Source organism: Galleria mellonella, unplaced genomic scaffold, assembly GCF_026898425.1.
Source record: "Galleria mellonella isolate WM207_F2 unplaced genomic scaffold, CSIRO_AGI_GalMel_v1 utg121, whole genome shotgun sequence".
Taxonomy (NCBI): domain Eukaryota; kingdom Metazoa; phylum Arthropoda; class Insecta; order Lepidoptera; family Pyralidae; genus Galleria; species Galleria mellonella.
Genome location: NW_026441983.1, coordinates 3097896 through 3115904, shown reverse-complemented (window position 1 = coordinate 3115904; position 18009 = coordinate 3097896). Strand labels below are relative to the sequence as shown.

Genomic DNA, 18009 nt, shown 5'->3' with positions numbered 1-18009 from the left:
ATAGATCGTTTGAGCCATCAAATCGCCAAAAGGTAAAAAATAAGGAAATAAATTTTTAATAAATTAAAAAAAAACCGTCAGATTGTTTGCCATTTTAAATTGCAAAAAAATATCAAATTCATTTTAAAATGAAATGTATACTCTGTTATTGTATTGCTCATGTCTATAGACGACGGTTACCACTTTTCATCAGGTGGACCGTTTGCAATTCTAAGTTGCATAAAAATCACCAAAGCAGAACTGCAGTTGCCGACTCGCCTGCCAAACGTGGCAACTACCAGCAAACCTCCCCAAGGGAGAGGCCTATGTTCAACAGTGAACAGTTAACGGTTGATATGATGATGATGATATATAGTACCAATTAATTACAAACAGTTTCAGTCGCAACGCGCACGTGACACCCCTAGTGTTACAGATCTCCATAGGTTACAGTGATCGTTTACCATTAGACGGGCTGCATGCTTGTTTGCCACCTTCGTGGTATAAAAAAATTTGCAATTATATATTTACATCTAAAACAAATTTTTACATATTGTCTCTATGTAAGTATAAAGCTTGCGATAGGTATCCCTTTTTCTTTAAAATAAAATTTGGGCTTTGTTTATTTATTTTTTATTTATTAAGAACAAAACATCGATATGTGAATTAAAAATATCGACACTTTATCATTCCTGAATAACAGACTCACTATCATTGTAAACATGTATTAAGTAGGCACCTAACAGAAATACAGTATTTGTTTACATTCATAAATATAAAGACGCTGGCGTGATAACACTGTCTTCTAAATATAATAATAATAATTTACAAAAAAATATTAGTACAGGTTAATTGTATTACGAGTTACAACACTTTTTTGGCAAAATATACGAGTTATAAACGAATTATTGCAATATTTATTTGAATTTGGAATGTAATTGTAATTGAATTGCGTAAAGTTTTTTTTTTATCGACAATGGATGGCCAAAGAAATGATAATGGTAAGTTTTAAAACATTAATTAATGCTATCTAATAAAATTATTTATAGCTATCTAATGGGAGATAAGGGACTGTTATCTGCTGTTGTTCATAATTCTACCGATCTCTGTGGCGCAGTAGCATAGTATACACGTTAAAGAGCTCCTGGCTTATTATGCTTTGACTAAATTATTTATTTAGAAAAAAAAAATTAAGGCTTAGAGATGTTAAATGGCCAGAAACAAAAAATAAAATTTGACACAAATTGTTATATAGATATAACACGCCAAAAATGTAGGTAATCATTATTATTCTCTTACTACTATTACCTCAATTATTATTTGGGGTCGGTGTAATATATTTCTTTCTTCCATTCTTCAAAAATGTACTACAGTAATCTTTTGGAGAAAACAATAAAGAGTATCTATCTATCTATTTATCAATCTACAAGAACCTTAAAATAATTACTCTCCTGTTTTGAGCACTCGAGTAAACATATTTGTACTTTGTTCCTTTGTGTTTATTTTTTTTTTTATTTACACACGCGACCTGTTTTCAAACCGGTTAAAGACGAGTTTATGATACAATCAATGTAATGAAGTATAAACAGTGATTTATAATTCAATTGTCTATTTTTTTTTAATGAATGATAATGGAATGGTAACACATCTGCGCTAACGGTACCATATATGCTGGCGGGGCACTAGTGAGGGATGATAGGTGAGAGAATATACCCTGTCGGGTCGGCCTCCTCGCGGTTCTCCCTGGAAACCATCGTGTTCAATTCCAAGTAAATTCATCACGATGCATTCGGTTATGTTATTCAGTCCCATTGCTAGCAATATACCCTGTCAGGCCGACCTCCACGTGGTCCTCCCTTGAAACCATCGTGTTCATTTCCATGTAAATTCATCACGATACGCTAACTTACTTGCCTTTTCATTCTCACTTATCACCCCTCACTAGTGCTCCGCCAGCGTATACCGATAGCACAGGCGGGGTTACCATTCCAATATCAAACATTTAGAAAAAAAGCTGGATCCACGCTTGCTTACGACACGGTCATCGATTAATGGTGGTAAATGATCGAAATCAAATTAGCGACCCATAATATGTGGAGTGGAATTCTAGAGCAATTATTACTTATTATTTAGCATTATTTACAAACAAACAGACGTACGATCGACTTTTGGAACGATCTAAGAATTAATTTCACAACTAAAGTATTCAATCGATTATGATAAAATTTCTAATAAGTTCTTCTTGAAAGAGATAGTTAGTAATCGGGTTTAAAAGTCCTATCTCTAGCAGTATACTTTATCAGGTCGACCTCCACGTAATTCCCCCGGAAAGTATTGTGGTTTTTTTTTTGATGGGTGAAAATGGTATGGTAACCCCGCCTGCGCTAACGGGATACGCTGGCGGAGCATCAGTTTTTTCGATGAATTCATCACGATGGGCCAACTGACCTGCTTCATCCTCACCTATCATCCCTAACTGGTGATCCCCGCCAGCGTATCCTGATGGCGCAGGCGGGGCTAATATTCCGTTATCATCCATTAAAAAAAAAAATATTCTAGCGCCATCTAGAATTTTGTGGCCAATTTTGTTTAGTGGTCAACCATCTTAAAAAAAAAAAAACATTAAAAAAACTTAACTGTTACATATGTCACTCATCATAGCACAGGTTATTTGATCCAATATTTGAAAATATGGTATTTCAGGATCGACACCGGCGAGTGGACTGCAGGCATGGTATGTGGACTTCGATGGATGGGTGAGCAATTTGCGTCCCAACGAAAATGTGGCGAGGTGAGATAGCAATCTTATAATAATAATAGTACTGTCCACGACAGGTGTAATACCAAAACAACTGCATCACGCGATAAATACTCTAAAGTTACCACCCAATATTTACCATCAATTACAGAAAGCCGTAATCCTAAATACATGCCGAATTGTCAGGAAGTTTCTGCAAATTGGACTAGACGTTCCTGGTACATCTACAGGTTAACATAATATTACAAACAGATTACCAGACAAATTACATTTATACAAAAAACATAGCACACAGTTATGCACTTGGCTTAGGCCCGTGTACACCTGTAAAACCGGTTTTAAGCAGAGATATCGTAAATTTAAAATAAAAATAATAATAATAATAATTTTTAGTCGAAACTGAGAAAAAGAGAAAATATCTCGACCTGGCTCACGAGGTGACCGAAATGTGGGGGGTGGCGTCCACCGAAATCATCCCAATCGTTATGTCGGTGAACGGTCTTATCCCAACCAGTCTGGAACAACATCTCAGACGGTTGGGATTCCGAGGCGGCTCACTCCCGGGAAAGATGCAGAAAGCGGTGCTCTTAGATTCTGCCCGCATTGTACGCCAGTTTCTCTCCCTGGGGCCCTGAACCCCGGCCGACTGTGCTTCTGCCGGGGGTTACTTGCCATCTACTCTCCTTAAGAGGGGAGATGAGAATTTTTGTATGGAGATGAGATGTTTTTTTGTTTTTTATACAACTTAGAATGGCAAACAAGCTGATGGCCCACCTGATGGAAAGTAGTAACCGTCGCCTATAGACTACGTAAATGTAAAACAAAATTTCATGAAAGATTAATGATAATAAGAAATCCTATTGTTAAGACAGTATTCCACACTGCATACCTGATGACCAAAAAATTTATAATAAAACTATTGTAATAGATATTTTATTAATTATTGCATAATCTATACTTATAATAAATCTGTAGAGAATTATTATAAGTATAGATTATAAAAGGGTATATTACCCTTTTTGAAAAACCCCATACTGTAGTCTCTAGGGAAAACCTCGGCTGGAAGTTCATTCCATGGCCTGAGCGTTCACGGGAGAAAATTTCTTTGAAACCGCACTAAAATACTAATCAGACTATATTAACTTGTTTACAGGTTAATTCATTTACAGCAAATGAGTAAGGAACCATGGTCGCATTCGCCCAACACGTTCTACCTACAAAACGCAATAGTCGACGGAATATTTCTAACAAGTGACACGAAAAAATTAAATGAATTTCATAATTCACTAAAGTTTTTAAAAAATAATACTGGCCAATACGAATTGGACAATGGTGTAATTAGGCTGACGAATGGTAATGTCATGAAATATAGCTGTATATATAAAAGGTCTAAGCTTTTGTGTGTTGTTTTATTTTATTAATGGTTATTTTTTAAAACCCCTTTGTGTTTGTTAGTGTCATAATAGGTAACATTAGTCCCAAAGATTAAGCATTTCTCTTTCTTCAATTAGTCCCTTACTGAATTTAAAAAAACACATATAATTATGTCTGTGCAAAAAGAAAGATTTTACCTGAGATATTGGATAATTTATAGATTAAGGAAAGTATTTTCTTTATATGAGTTAAATAGTAATGTACCTGAGATTTTACTCTGTATATAGGTACAGGCATGCGTCACTTCGAATAAAAAATATTTGTATATTTTCTATGCACCTTTATTTTTTTTATAATTTCTTTATTAATTTTGAAAATTTTCACTATAAAGTAGCAAGGTAGTTTATGATGTCTATCGATATTTATATATTTATCAGAGACATGTTACAAATATTTTAATAATTTGTATATCATTTTTAATTTATTGTGTTGATATTTATATGATCTGTCTATGTGGTTGCACAGATGCATTTCTTTCATATAAGGATAATGTCGTGTCTTAAATAACGAAATAATAATTCAACGTATACTAATATTGTATACTAATATATGATAGCTCTTTGCCATTATTAAAAAAAAATACTGTAGATCCACAGATAGATATTATCTAGTACTATTTTTAATCTATGCAATTTAGTCCGCACTCAGGGAGGTATATATTATAGATTAGGGGTAATACACAGATTAAACATAGTTGCGGAGATATGTCCGTATATCGATAGCGCAAACGGTCCATCCATATTTTATCACCCCCATCATCTTTCTACCCTTAACCTAATTACATAAATTTTGTGGTCGGCATAATTTGTTTTTTATTTTACCCAAGATTGTGGCTTTTGGTTTTACAATCGGCGCCTCAATCAAATCTCTTTGAAAATACGTTTATTGGTAGTGTGGTTATCCATTATATGGTATTCGATCGAAGAAAAAAAGCAATAATTTGGGAAGAGGTAAAATTAAAAATAAAAGTTACAACACTGCAGTTGAGGGTGATGAGGATACTGGTCAGAAAGAGCGATGGCTCGGGAGGCCGGTGTCGCATATCCGTGTGTTTTTATTCTAGAACCGGACAAGTCTCCAGAAAAAAACAATCTTATTACTTAGTACATATTATTTATATTTCTATATTATTGTATATAAAATTAAAATAACAACTTTTAAAGCGCCTGTCATAATTATAGTTAATAATTCACTAGATTACAAACAAAAAGGTACACTCACCTTAGTTTTTTTTTTGATAGGTGAAAATGGTATGGTAATCCCGCCTGCGCTAACGGGATACGCTGGCGGGGCACCAGTTAAGGATAATAGGTGAGGACGAACCAGGTCAGTTGGCCCATCGTGACGAATTCAACAAGAATTGTTCACGATGGTTTCCAGGGGGAAATACGTGTAGGTCGACCTAATAAGGTATATTGCTAGCAATGGGGCTGTCAAACTCCATTGCTAACAATCCCTTTCCCCCTCCTTAGTTACATTATGTCTGTACATTCTACATTCTGGTCTAGTCCGCAAAAATCTACAATCATGAACACACCCATACTAATGAAACACGAAATCTATCGTATTTATCTGACATTACATTTAAACTATTTGAATTTAGAACGCGGTATCGTGTCTAATGTAGACGTATTCGACATAAGATTCTTCGATGAAAACTTTACAAGTAACAGTCCGACATCAATTTCTTGCTCAGTAAAAAAAAAATAGGCGCTTCAATCGCCATACTAACATTATAAAAATATAGATTAGGTATATTGACAGAGCATCGAGTATCAAAAACAAATTAAAATGATATATTTATTTTAAATCTCGACAAAACGCGCTTTTTTTTAGTGTTGCAAGTAATTAAAATTAAAAAAAAAAACCAGTACCTTATAATGTCCTTGTGTATAATTATTAATTCAACAAAATGTACCTAATGAGGAAATAATGCCATTGTTATTAATAGATAACGCCATTCAGTTGCTGATCGCTAAATAGATAGAGAATAACCAAAAACGGTGCAAAGATCACATTTGGAACAAAGTCGAATTTATAAAGTTATAAGCAAAAAATACACTTATATTACTTAATTATATACAACATAGTACTTTGTTTCGTATCTCAGTTTGCCACATATAGTTCAAAGATCAAGAAACAAATTTGTCTTTACAAGTGTAAATGTTTTTAATAAATATTTGCCTTTCATTAAATTAAATTTAATCAACCAGACGGAGACTTTGTACAAAAGTCGATAGCTTGGGTACCTCTGTCCCATTCGTGTTTCTACCGTGAAGCAGTTGTGTTTGCATGGCTGTGTTTCGGTTTGAAGGGTGGGATATGGCGTGAATTTACTGGATACAGAGGAATAACACCTGAGTCCTCAGGAATGGCAACGCATGGGGCGTATCATGAGCGAAACAGTATACTCTGTTATGTCCATGGTACTGCTCATGTCTATAGGTTACCACTTTCCATCAGGTGGGCCGTCAGCTTGTTTACCATTCTAAGTTGTATAAAAAAAATTAAGTTTCTTTAAAAAATGTAATGAATAAGGCCTATTCCATACTTTTTTTTATGCAACATAGAATGGCAAACAAGCTGACGTCCCACCTGATAGAAAGTGGTAACTGTGATATGAGCAGCCGAGCGAGCGATATTTTGCTGAGTATGCCTACTGTTTCGCCCATGATACCCCCCATGCGTTGCCATTCCTAAGGACTCAGGTGTTATTCCTCTGTACCCTGTAAATTCACGCCATATCCCTCCCTTCAAACCGAAACACAGCCATGTAAACACAACTGTTTCACGGTTGAAACACGAATGGGACAGAGGTGTCCAAGCAAACGACTTTTGTACAAAGTCTCCCTAAATACTAAAAGATTACTTGCAAGACAAGCGTATATATGATACAAAGATCCGCCCCGGCTTCGCACGGGCGCACATTACAGCACATCACATTAGAAACCTTTAAAATTATCAGTGTTCCTCTACTATATTATGCATGTATTTTTTTTATTGGATGAAAATGGAATGGTAACCCCGCCTGTACTAACGGGATACGCTGGCGGGGCACCAGTATTCACTAGTGATCGATGAGGATGAAAACAGGCCAGTTAGCCCATCATGATGAATTCATCAGGAATTAACCATGATAATTTCCAGAGGGAGCCGCAAGGAGGTCGACCTGGTTGGGAATATTGCTAGCAATGGGATTCTCAGTCTCCATTATTAACAAATCCCTTTCCCCCCATTATGCATGTATTATATATTGTCAAATTAGCTGACTCGTTCTTTTTATTAGTGTTCTATATATTTACGCATACAATGTATCTTTACGTAAGATGCAGAAATTATAAAACAAATTAAATATAGATGTTATAAAAGAATCACTCACAACTGTTTATCACGCAAAATTGTATGAAAACGTTGACCCGTTTTTTCTCAAAGCATTTCTATGTAGACACTCTATCTATACAATCTAAGCTATATGCATACTATGAACGCCATATAGATAAAAATGTGATAATAACAAAAGTACTCTCCTTTATCTATGTATTATAATTATTTTCGTTTATCAGTGTCCATTGTGGGCAAAGGAAGTGAACAGTTAGAGCTCATAAATTTTGAACACATGTGCGGAAAGATGTAGCATCGTGGATTAAAAACGTTCAGTTAAACAGTAAAATTTTGACTTCTGATTGAACTGAATTTTTTATTAATAATTCGATTAAAATTTCCCATATTTTGTGATTGTTTTAAAAGTTTAAAGCTATTTTACTATGTACGTACTCTTTTCTTCTCAGACGTCAAACAAAGTTGTGGAGTACAGGCCACATATATTATTTATAGCTATATATTATTATTTACCAAATTCGAAATTGACACGCATATCTATTGTTTCCTTTTGGCTTCCCTTAACGGCCCTAGTCTTCTAAGTTCCTTTGACATATAATACATATATTTCCAATTTCCATTCCTGGTTTCCTTTGTCGCCCACAAAAGTAAATGACGAAAAATATGAATCACGTCCACTCCAACTTCAAATGTAGATGCTATTATTTCGATTTGTTTTTATATTTTTATTTTCTTTTCATTGTACTTTTTTTTATTATCCATTCTAGTATCACTATCCACGAACACACGAATAAAAAAGCTTGTGTGTTTATACGAAGCGTATTTTTATTGCGGCACTCCATCTAGCTATCTATATATGTGGTCAATCCTAAATCATAAATTACCTTGAACGAAAAACAGAAATGGCCGACAATCTGAGCAACTACACGAGTATGTTTTATCTAATCAATAAAATTGTATGTAAAATTCAATATGACGCGGCCATACTCACAAATGAATTGCTAAAATCATGTTTGATTATGTATTATTGTGATATATACATCCGTTTATAGCTAGTTGCCAATTTGTTATCATAGAGTACGGAGTGTGCTTATTTTTTTTTTTTCAATAAGTGCAAATGTAACGAAATGATGTAAAATTGTTTTTTTAGAAAAATGAAAAATATATCCCTGTGACCGTAAAGAGATTAATTAAAATATTTTACATATTTATAGTCTGTGATATTGTAGATTGGTATAATAATATAATTAAAGGGAACATTTAATATAGTTTTATTTATTATAAAGTGAATTCCTGTGATAGTTTTTTTTTTTTAAATCATGTCAAATAAATTGATCAAAGAATGGTTTGTGGAGATGCCATGGGGGAAAGTGGCAAGTAAGTATATTATGTTTAAATTATATATATATATATATATATATATATATATATATATATATATATATATATATATATATATATATATATATATATAATAACTTAATTAATTAAAAGAAAATATGGTACAAAAGGTGGATTTAATGCTAGTAGCATTCTCTACCCGTCAACCTTTGGGATGGGGCTCTTAAAAAGAGCAATAGAAACCAAAACATTAATTTTATACATTATAGTACATTATAATTGCTTGGGTACCTCTGTCCCATTCGTGTTTCAACCGTGAAGCAGTTGTGTTTGCATGGCTGTGTTTCAGTTTGAAGGGTGGGATATGGCGTGATTTTACTGGGTACAGAGGAATAACACCTGAGTCCTCAGGAATGGCAACGCATGGGGGGTATCATGGGCGAAACAGTATACTCTGTTATGTGCATGGTACTGCTCATGTGTATAGACGACGGTTACCACTTTCCATCAGGTGGGCCGTCAGCTTGTTTGCCATTCTAAGTTGTATAAAAAAAAAAAGATAAATTGTACATATTGATAGTACATTATTTGTGCCGAAACTAATTGAAGCTTACGTACAATTATTGATGACTTCCGTGGCGTAGAAATGGGCACGTTGCTGTGCATAAATGAGGCACGGGTTCGATTCCTAATTAGACAAATTTAGGAAACGAAAATTTTCTAAATTGAATCGGGTCTAGTCGTACTTTTTTTTTTAATGGGTGATAATGGTATGGTAACCCCGTCTGCGCTATTGGTATACACCGGCGGGGCACCAGTGAGGGATGACAGATGAATATGAAAGTAGACCTACTTTCATATTCATCTGGTTTCATATTCAGTGAAGGATGATAGGTGAAGATGAAGTAGGTCAGTTAGCCCATCATGACGAATTAAACTAGAATTAGTCACGATGGTTTCCAGGGGGAACCACGTGGATGTCGACCTGACAGGGTATATTGCTGGTAATAGGGCTATTTGATCCCATTACTAACAATCCCTTTCCCCCCGGTCTGGGTGTACTAGGCTGATGTATACCCAGATGTTCACCGCCTGGTTCCTCTTTACACAGGATATCCTGGCTTGAGGACTAGGCAATTGGTATAATTGTGTGACAGTTATTATACTGTTATTGTAATCTGTCAACTTTCAGAAACAAATGTACAATGTACCTATACTTTTTTTTGATGGGTGAAATAGGTATGGTAACCCCGCCTGCGCTAACGGGATACGTTGACGGATCGCCAGTGAAGGGTGATAGATGAGAATGAAAATAGGCTAGTTAACCTATTTTCATTCTCATCATGATGAATTCATCAGGAATTAATCATGATAGTTTCCAGGGAGAACCGCGTGGAGGTCGACCTGGTTAGGTATATTGCTAGCAATGGGATTCTCAGTCTCCATCACTAACAATCCCTTTTCCCCCAATGTACCTATACTAATAGAATAAAGCGGAAGTATTTACGCTAATCTTTAGAACCACCAGTCGATTAAATTATTTTAATTAATTTAATCAATTCTTTATACAGAAATGAGATATCATAAATATCTCATTTCTTGAGGAAGATAATAAACTATTTAATCATCACGACACGACAGGCGAAGACACGGGATACAATCAGTCTAGATTTGTTTTCTCTGTATATTGTGTGCTCTGTATATGTTTTTTTTAATGTGTGAAAATGAAATGGTAACCCCGCAAATTTTGCGGGGTGAAACGAACTTTCTTGACAAATGTCAAGAAAGTCGACTTTTACACTACCACAAAGGGGGGAGCATTGTTAGTAATGCGGACTTCCAGTCCCATTGCTAGCAATATACCCCTACCAGTTCGACCGCCGTCAACCTCCTTGCAGTTCCTCCTGGAAACCATCGTGTCCTATTCCATCACGTTGGGTTAACTGACCTGCTTTCATCCTCACCTATCATCCCTCACTGGTGCCCCGCCAGCGTATACCGATAGGTCAGGCGGGGTTACCATACCATTACCACCCAATAAAAAAAATAACTACTACCAAGGACATTAATTACTACTTGTTTCCATTTTTTATGGTACCAGCATTATGCTTGTTTCTACAGTGATATCATGGGGCGAGAGCAGCAAGCCGCCGATACTCATGGTGCACGGCTACCTAGACACGGCGGCCACCTTCTCACGTCTGCTTGAGCTCTTGCCTGACACACATTATTATGTTAGTTTTGACTTCCCTGGTGAGTGTTACAAGTATATAAACAAAATACCGCGAAACAATCGACTTTAATCGTAATAGCACTAATAAATGATAACACATTGCGTTGATACCCTATAACGACATGTTCATTAGATACATTATAACCGCATGTTTGTTAGACACATTATAACGGCATGTTTGTTAGATACATTATAACGGCATGTTTGTTAGATACCCTATAACGACATGTTTGTTAGATACTCTATAACAACGTTTGTTAGATATCCTATAACGACATGTTTCGTAGATATCTATTTTGCCACACGGCAGGCGGATTGGCAACTGCAGCTAGGCTTTTGATGGTATTTTAAGCGCCCAGCAATAGACTCGCTGGTTTCTAATATGCTCGGCGAAATGTAGGCATGGCATGACAATATACATTAGAACGGCATTCAGCAAATAGTTCTGACTACCCCTTTACCAATTATTTGTCTTATAATTTTTCAACCGACTTTAAAAAGAAGAAGGTTCTCAATTTCGTTGTATTTTTTATGTCTTTTGATTTGGAAAAATACTTTTTTTTATCTGAAAGGATTTATTCTTACAGATTAGTCTAACAGAAATATAATCAAAAATAAGAGTTTAGTTTTTTACTCAAAATATTTGGTTTTCTCATAACTGAAGTCTTTTTTTTTGTGAAACACAATCCTTAACTACTTATTAAATAAATAAATTTCATTTCAAGGTCACGGCAAATCCGACCACGTGTTACCGCCAGGGGGCCCGCTTGTGACGATGACATTCATGACGGAGGTGGTAAGGCGAGTTGTGGACCACATGGGATGGGAAACCTTCACTTATATGGGACATTCTATGGCCTTTTTTGCTGGTAAGTACATAAATGGCTTGTCTAAACTAATAAAAAGAAAATATTTGATTTTCAACCGACTTCGAAAAATTTAGGTTCTCGATTTGGTTGTATTGTACGGGGTTATGAGGTGACAAATATATAAAAAAATATGTTTGTCACCTCATAACTCCGTCAGTTACGAACCGATTTGGAACTTTTTTTTTTTATCTCAATAGATATATTTTCAAATTAGAAGATTGTTTTTGTTCATTTGCTCATCACGTTGTACCGTTAATTTTTAATTTCTGTTATTCCTATTCCTGTCTACAGTCGACTGGTAGATAACAAAATATGGAGTCTTTTTTTTTTAATGGGTGATAATGACATGGTAACCCCGCCTGCGCTAACGGTATAAACTGGCGGGGCACCAGTGAGGGTTGATTGGTGAAAATGAAAAGGCAGTGATGAATACACCAGGTATTCAGCACGATGGTTTCCAGGGGGGACCACGTGGAGGTCGACCTGACAGTGTATATTGTTAGCAATGGTACTGATAGTCCACATTACTAACATTCCCTTTCCCGCCTGTGTAGATATATTAAAGTATAATAAATGAATGAATAAAAGCTAGTACTTAATATTTTCCAGGTATTTTTTATCACCACGCATTCCCCGGGAGGATCAAGCGCATGATAAACCTGGACCCCGAGCCGCCCACCGGCAACCAATATTATTTGAACTATGATTATATTGAATCATGGTTCATGTACCATCATCAGAGCTACTATGACAATTATCACAAGTGAGTACTTAAAATTTCATATATAAAGATTTTAATTGTTTACCACACTCATATAACCATTCTTATGTGCGTACGTTTATTTCGTGCGTTGCGTTTAATCCCACACACACACACTCACACTCACGCACATGCACACGCACACACACACTCACACGCACACGCACACACGCGCGCACTCACACGCGCACACACACGCGCGCACACACACATCATCCACGCGCACACACACGCGCGCACACACACACATCATCCACGCGCACACACACGCGCGCACACACGCGCACGCACACACACATCACACACGCACACACACACGCGCGCGCACACACATCACACACGCGCACACACATGCGCACACACACACACATCACACACACTTTACACACACACGCACATTCTCTAGCATACACACACACCCGTTCTTGGATTTTATCATTTATTATTATATAACATTTTATCATTAGAATTAGAATTATAAAATAATGTATAGTTAACGTTAGATAGTTTATTTTGTTATTTATTTTATATGTTATTTACTTCTATTTTAACAAGTTGTCTGTAGGTGGTCGCCTGGTGGCTGTAGCACAGGTTTTTCTAGTACAGCCATCGGTCTTCACAATACATACACTGTGTGTTCTTAAGTGAACAGTTTGTTCATACTGTTTTGTGAAGAATGAATAAATATGAATAAAACCAGAGGGAGACTTTGTACAAAAGTTGATTGCTTGGGTACCTCTGTCCCATTCGTGTTTCAACCGTGAAGCAGTTGTATTCGCATGGCTGTGTTTCGGTTTGAAGGGTGAGATATGGCGTGAATTTACTAGGCACAGAGGAATAACATCTGAGTTCTCAGGAAAGGCAACGCATGGGGGGTATCATGGACGAAACAGTATACTCTGTTATGTCCGTGGTACTGCTCATGTCTATAGGCGACGGTTACCACTTACCATCAGGTGGGCCGTCAGCTTGTTTGCTATTCTAAGTTGAATAAAAAAAAAATATTGAATGAAAAAAACTGAATTTGAATTCAATTGAAATTCCTACTTTCATCTTTTTAACCGACTTCAAAATAAATTAAGTTTTCAATTCGACTATATATTTATTTTATATGTACATATGTATTTTTCATTCTCATCATCATTCCAGCCGTTAACTGTCCACTGCTGAACATAGGCCTCCCCCATTGGGGGGGGGGGGGAGTTCTAGTAGTTGCCACGTTTAGCAGACGAGTTGACAACCGCAGCTAGGCTTTGGTGATCAATCAGCCTGCCAAGCGTGGTAACTACTGGCAAATTCCCCCAATGGTAAACCATCATAAGGAATGGCCCCGTTCCTTATGGCAGTCCATGGGGGAGGCCTATGTTCAGTGGACGGCTGATATCAGGGGGGAAGGGATTGTTAGTAATGGAGTTTGACAGCCCCATTGCTAGCAATATGCTCTATCAGGTCGACCTCCACGTGGTTCCCCCTGGAAACCATCGTGAACAATTCTCGTTGAATTCGTCACGATGGGCTAACTGACCTGCTTCATCTTCACCTATCATCCTTCACTGGTGCCCCGCCGGTGTATACCGATAGCGCGGGTGGGGTTACTATTTCATTATCACCTATAAAAAAAGCGGGCAGTACAAATGACGCCTGGAGATGGCGCTGACTAGCGTTTTTTCATTACTAATTAACGTTCACATACATATTTACGCAAATGACAAGTAGCAGCAATATTATTATTCCTATTGTTTGATCTCAAAGTAGCGTTTCTCTAGCAGTATTCTGTAAATACGCGTGGATATTTCAACCTACTTAAAAAAAAAGAAGATATCATCATGTATCACATCTCCCATATTTAGAACTAACAAAATTTTTCATCGTGCCTCCCACCAAACTGTTTATAATTACTCCTCTCCATCCAAAGGTTGCCTGGAAGAGATCGCTCTTAGCGATAAGGTCGCCCATTGTTGTCTCACTGTGATTATTTCTTGTAATTGTTTATATTTATAATAAGTTTACTATTGTAATCTTTTGGAGGAAACAATAAAGAGTATCTATCTATCTATCTATCTATCATAACGATGATGATTATCTTGTTCCCTTAGAATGGATGACAAACTGTACACATACGAGGAAGCTATCGCCGCCATGATGAACGCTCGGAGCCTCACCAGGGAGCAGACGGAGTTGTTACTGGCCAGGTGTTTAGTGCCGGCCAATAATGGACTCTATAGGTGAGAACATTTGGTACAGTTTTGTATTTACTCATTGATGTAGACGGAGGGGAAACTTTGTATATTTTTTTAATGTATCATAATGGAATGGTAACCCCACCTGCGCTAACGGTATACGCTGGCGGGGCACCAGTGAGGGATGATAGGTGATGATGAAAAGGCAGGTCTTTTTTTAATTGGTGATGATGGAATAGTAACCCCGCCTGTGCTATCGGTATATTCTGGCGGGGCACCAGTGAATGATGATAGGTGAGGATAAAAAGACAGGTCAGTTAGCCTATCATGATGAATACGCTTGGAATTCAGCACGATGGTTTCTAGGGGGGACCACGTGATCGTCGACCTGGTTGGGTATATTGCTAGCAATGGTGCCCTTAGTCTTATTGTTAACAATCCCCCCATCATCAAACCATCAGTTTGCTCATCGTGATGAATACATCTGGAATTCAGCACGATGGTTTCCAGGGCGGACCACGTGGAGGTCGACCTGATAAGGCATATTGCTAGCAACGGAGCTTTTAAATCCCCATTACTAACATTCGCCTTTCCCCCTAACGTTTGTAATTTTCCGACTAGATTGTATTCCATTTTTTTTATTTTTAGGATGACGTTTCAATCGTGCATGCGCCGGATCACGGGCTCTGGCCTACCTGAGTACACTCTAAGTTGCGCAATCGCGACCGACCCGCCCCCTGTGTTGAACATAAACGCAACCACAAACACACATAATAATCCAATAACAGTGGAATTCTCTAGAAACCTTATGAAGAAATTCTCCGAACCTTCGAAGGTACATCGCACCGTGTATGTGGAGGGGAAACACGACGTGCACATCACTAATCCTGATAGACTAGTACCGTACATAATCGAATTTTTAAATCGAGACACAACAGCCAAATCGAAATTGTGACGATAGTTTTTAGTCAATGTAGAAAATTCTGGGGAACTGTGTATTTATTTGCTGCCAACATATAAAAAAAAAATATTTCCACCTGACTTCAGGAACAGGAGAAGGCTCGCAAATTGATTTTTTTTTGTTTGTTACCTTAGGTCTGCTTTATTAAATGGGTCACCATTTGGAATTTTTTTTTTATTATTTGAAAGAATATACTTTCAGATTGAACTCATAGAAATTTCATTTAAGTCGTTTCAGTAGTTTGGTTTTAAGTCGAAATAACTGGTTATATCACCATTGAATCTGGTGTTTTTTTATATAGAATTAAAATTAAAAAATCTGTGAAATGCTTAATATAAAAGAGCAATATATTAAGACTCTAAAGAGAAAAAAAACATATTAAGAAAAATTTTAATCCAGTAAGAAAAATAATGCGACAACTTTTTTAACCATCGAGAATACTGTGTATGGAGGGGCGGAGAGGGGTCAACAAAATGTACATATCACTAATCCGGATGGATTAATGCCGCATATAATCCAATTTTTAAATCAAAATACTCCTAAGTCGACATTGTGACGATAGTTTTGTTAATATAGAAAATTCGGTGAGACCTGTGTATTTATTTGTTGTCAACCTACAGAAATATACAATATGTAATATTCATACAATATTCATATATATGTATATTGTCACTCAATCAATACATATGTATAATAAAATCGTGCAAAAATGCAGAAGTGCAAAAATGCAAGTCAAGCAACCTCGGCCGTGCTTCCAACTAGGATGGGTGACCACAAGCCGTACTATATGCGATGGAGGCTACTTTTTGTCACGGTCAGTAACTGTTCTGGCCATGCAGAGGAAGTCGCGGACGAATGCTAGTATAATAATATAAATAATTTAACTGACCTGCCTTTTCATTCTCACCTATTACCCTTCACTGGTGCCCCTCCGGTGTATATCGTTAGCGCAGGCCGGGTTACCATTCCATTATCACCCATTAAAAAAAACTGTCTATATATATCTTATTTTCGCATATGGGGTCAGCTAAGCCGTTGCACGTTGACCCATCGGGATCTTTTGTGCTTCCCCCTGCCTTATACCATCGTTTCATAGATCCTGTGTTCAAATATATATGTATATATACATATATATAACGGGAATTTAATGACTTCTCTGTATTTTTGCCTAAACGCCCCCTGAAGAAGATTTCCAGATGAAGTGGAAACAATTGTCGGAAACTACAAAAATACGGTAAGTTCATTAATTTCCTTTTAAAATAACAAATGTAAACATAAAAAAAATGATATCGAATTAAGAATAACACCTGAGTCCTCAGGAATGGCAACGCATGGGGGGTATCATGGGCGAAACAGTATAATCTGTTATGTTCGTGGTACTGCTCATGTCTATAGGCGACGGTTACCACTTTCTATCAGGTGGGCCGTCAGCTTGTTTGCCATTCTAAGTTGTATAAAAAAAACCTTCTTTCTAAAATCGATTGAAGATATATAAAGAGGTCTTGCTAAGAGCAATAGATATGATAAATTTGTAACTAAACGCTGTTTATACATAGAAGATATTTAAAAAAGTGATAAGAGAGGCCATGCTCCGAGCAATAGAAGTCAAAACAATATTTATTAAAAAAAAATTTTACGCATGTTTGTTATGAAATCACGTAAAAACTATTGCACCAAAATGTATTCGATTTACACAGTTATCTCTGTAAAGATCAAATATAAAATCTAGTCACAGATAATATAATACTATACTAGATCTAGTGCACTTATATTATACTAGCGGCCCGTCCCGGCTTCACACGGGTGGACATTTTTACAACATTTTAAAAAGTGGTTATTGTGACATAACGATAATAGTTGGACATATAGTATTGCGAAGTTTTTTGTAGTTATTGAAATTTTCTTCAATATTGTAGAACATACTTTTGTTCTATCGCCAATAGTTTCCGCAGCGCACGCGACCAAAGATATTTTATAGCATTTTTTACACCTTGAGTTACGTTACTAAAGTTTTAGTAATGATCCCTAATGTTTTCTAGCAATAAATATAAGTCTCTGTTACTCAGGGTGAATGTAGCTTTCTAATGGTGAAAGGATTTTTAAAATCAGCAAAGTAGTTTTTGAGTTTATTCATTACAAACATACATACACACAA

At 36.5% G+C, this 18009-nt stretch overlaps 2 protein-coding genes across 2 annotated transcripts; both read left to right on the top strand.

The window, feature by feature from the left end:
• Window positions 1–721: 721 nt before the first annotated feature.
• On the top strand, window positions 722–4158 carry LOC113510038 (uncharacterized). The gene is made up of 3 exons (XM_026893457.3): window positions 722–980; window positions 2683–2770; window positions 3891–4158. Exons 1-3 carry the CDS (start codon window positions 956–958, stop codon window positions 4156–4158), a joined length of 381 nt encoding a protein of 126 aa, XP_026749258.1. The 5' UTR covers window positions 722–955.
• Window positions 4159–8390: 4232 nt separating this feature from the next.
• Window positions 8391–16444, top strand: LOC113510166 (serine hydrolase-like protein 2). Its single transcript, XM_026893614.3, has 6 exons — window positions 8391–8887; window positions 10973–11104; window positions 11810–11953; window positions 12563–12716; window positions 14810–14938; window positions 15542–16444. Exons 1-6 carry the CDS (start codon window positions 8830–8832, stop codon window positions 15846–15848), a joined length of 924 nt encoding a protein of 307 aa, XP_026749415.1. The 5' UTR covers window positions 8391–8829; the 3' UTR covers window positions 15849–16444.
• The last annotated feature ends 1565 nt before the right edge of the window (window positions 16445–18009 follow it).